This window comes from Cyphomyrmex costatus, unplaced genomic scaffold (genome assembly GCF_001594065.2).
Source record: "Cyphomyrmex costatus isolate MS0001 unplaced genomic scaffold, Ccosl1.0 scaffold138, whole genome shotgun sequence".
Classification (NCBI taxonomy): Eukaryota; Metazoa; Arthropoda; class Insecta; order Hymenoptera; family Formicidae; genus Cyphomyrmex; species Cyphomyrmex costatus.
In genome coordinates, this window is record NW_017275369.1 from 25,055 (window position 1) to 26,349 (window position 1,295).

Consider the following 1,295-nt stretch of genomic DNA (forward strand, 5'->3'; position numbering starts at 1 on the left):
CAACGTCCGGTGTCAAAGCGCTGTTGTCCGTATGAGGATCCGGGCTAATACGCATCGGCCGCTGTCTACGATCGAAAGTCCCCAATCTATACTTTCTTTATGCTATGGCTCGCATTGGATGTTCATAGGTATATACGTATCTTGTTCGATAATATCGTGAAATTTATTTATAAAAATTGTTATTTTTCTCCATGGAGAATAAACTGCACTTTGGTGGTTATCCTGTGGAATACGATCCTGTAAAACATGGGCTATATGATCCTGCACGCTATTATGGAAAACGTGAGTTCGTTCATCTTTTCTAACATCAATGCTCTTACTTGAGCACAATTAATAATATTATGTAATAATAACCTTTTTCTTTATGCAGCTGACACTGCTTTCTTGGATTTGAAACTCAAAGAAATTCCTAGCTGGCTTGCGAGACGTCAAAAAAGCCCACAGGCACTTATGGGATTGTTCTCACGAGGTACTTACACACGAGAGAGAAACCATTTTAGCAAAAGTTACATAATTTTAACACGACATTTAGAAAACAAATGTCTTGTATAAAAATCTTTTGTCACAATGTTACTCCGTTTATTTTGTAGCGTTTTGGCGCTGGCAGCATAAGTATGTACAACCTAAACGAACTGGCATAGCTCCCTTCTTCCAAGTTACAGTCGCTTCTATGATTTTTTTTTATGTAATAAATTATAAAAAGCTACGTGAGTATTTAAAAACTCGTGTAATTAATTTAATTTTTATTGCGACTGTAAATTTAATGTTTTGTTTTTTCTTTGTTTTAGGTCATCACAAGAATTACAAATATCACTAATTGTGCATGATTAATGAGATAGTGTCTGTGGATCTGTTTTTTTGTTCCTGCACTGTCTGAACTAATACACACGGTGCAATAAGTTAAAGTGAAACAATATACATTTGTTTCATTTTAATTTATTGCACTGTGTGCACTAGTTCTGACAGTACAGAAACAAAGAACAGATCTTATATTTAGACACTTCCATAGATGATAGGAATAAAAGTGATTTATGCTTTAATCATTTATGAAAGATATTCAATTGTTTAGAATGCATTTGAATAAATATTCATAATATGCATAAAAATATACAATTTGTTGTATTTGCTATATTAATTCCTATCAAATGTAAAATGTTAATTAAAAGTGTCAGAAATTAATTATGCTAATCTCATATCTTAAGATATAGAAATTTACAAATTATAGCCAAAAATAAATCATAATTTATAAACGAATAGCTGTTTTGAAAAAACATTTTTAGAGATGACTATATGCT

General features: G+C 31.7%; 1 protein-coding gene across 1 annotated transcript; it reads left to right on the top strand.

The window, feature by feature from the left end:
* Nucleotides 1-88: 88 nt before the first annotated feature.
* ATPsynF (ATP synthase, subunit F) lies at nt 89-917 on the top strand. Its single transcript, XM_018551314.1, has 4 exons — nt 89-282; nt 371-469; nt 591-707; nt 789-917. The coding sequence occupies exons 1-4, from the start codon at nt 192-194 to the stop codon at nt 815-817; spliced, it is 336 nt and encodes a 111-aa protein (XP_018406816.1). The 5' UTR covers nt 89-191; the 3' UTR covers nt 818-917.
* The last annotated feature ends 378 nt before the right edge of the window (nt 918-1,295 follow it).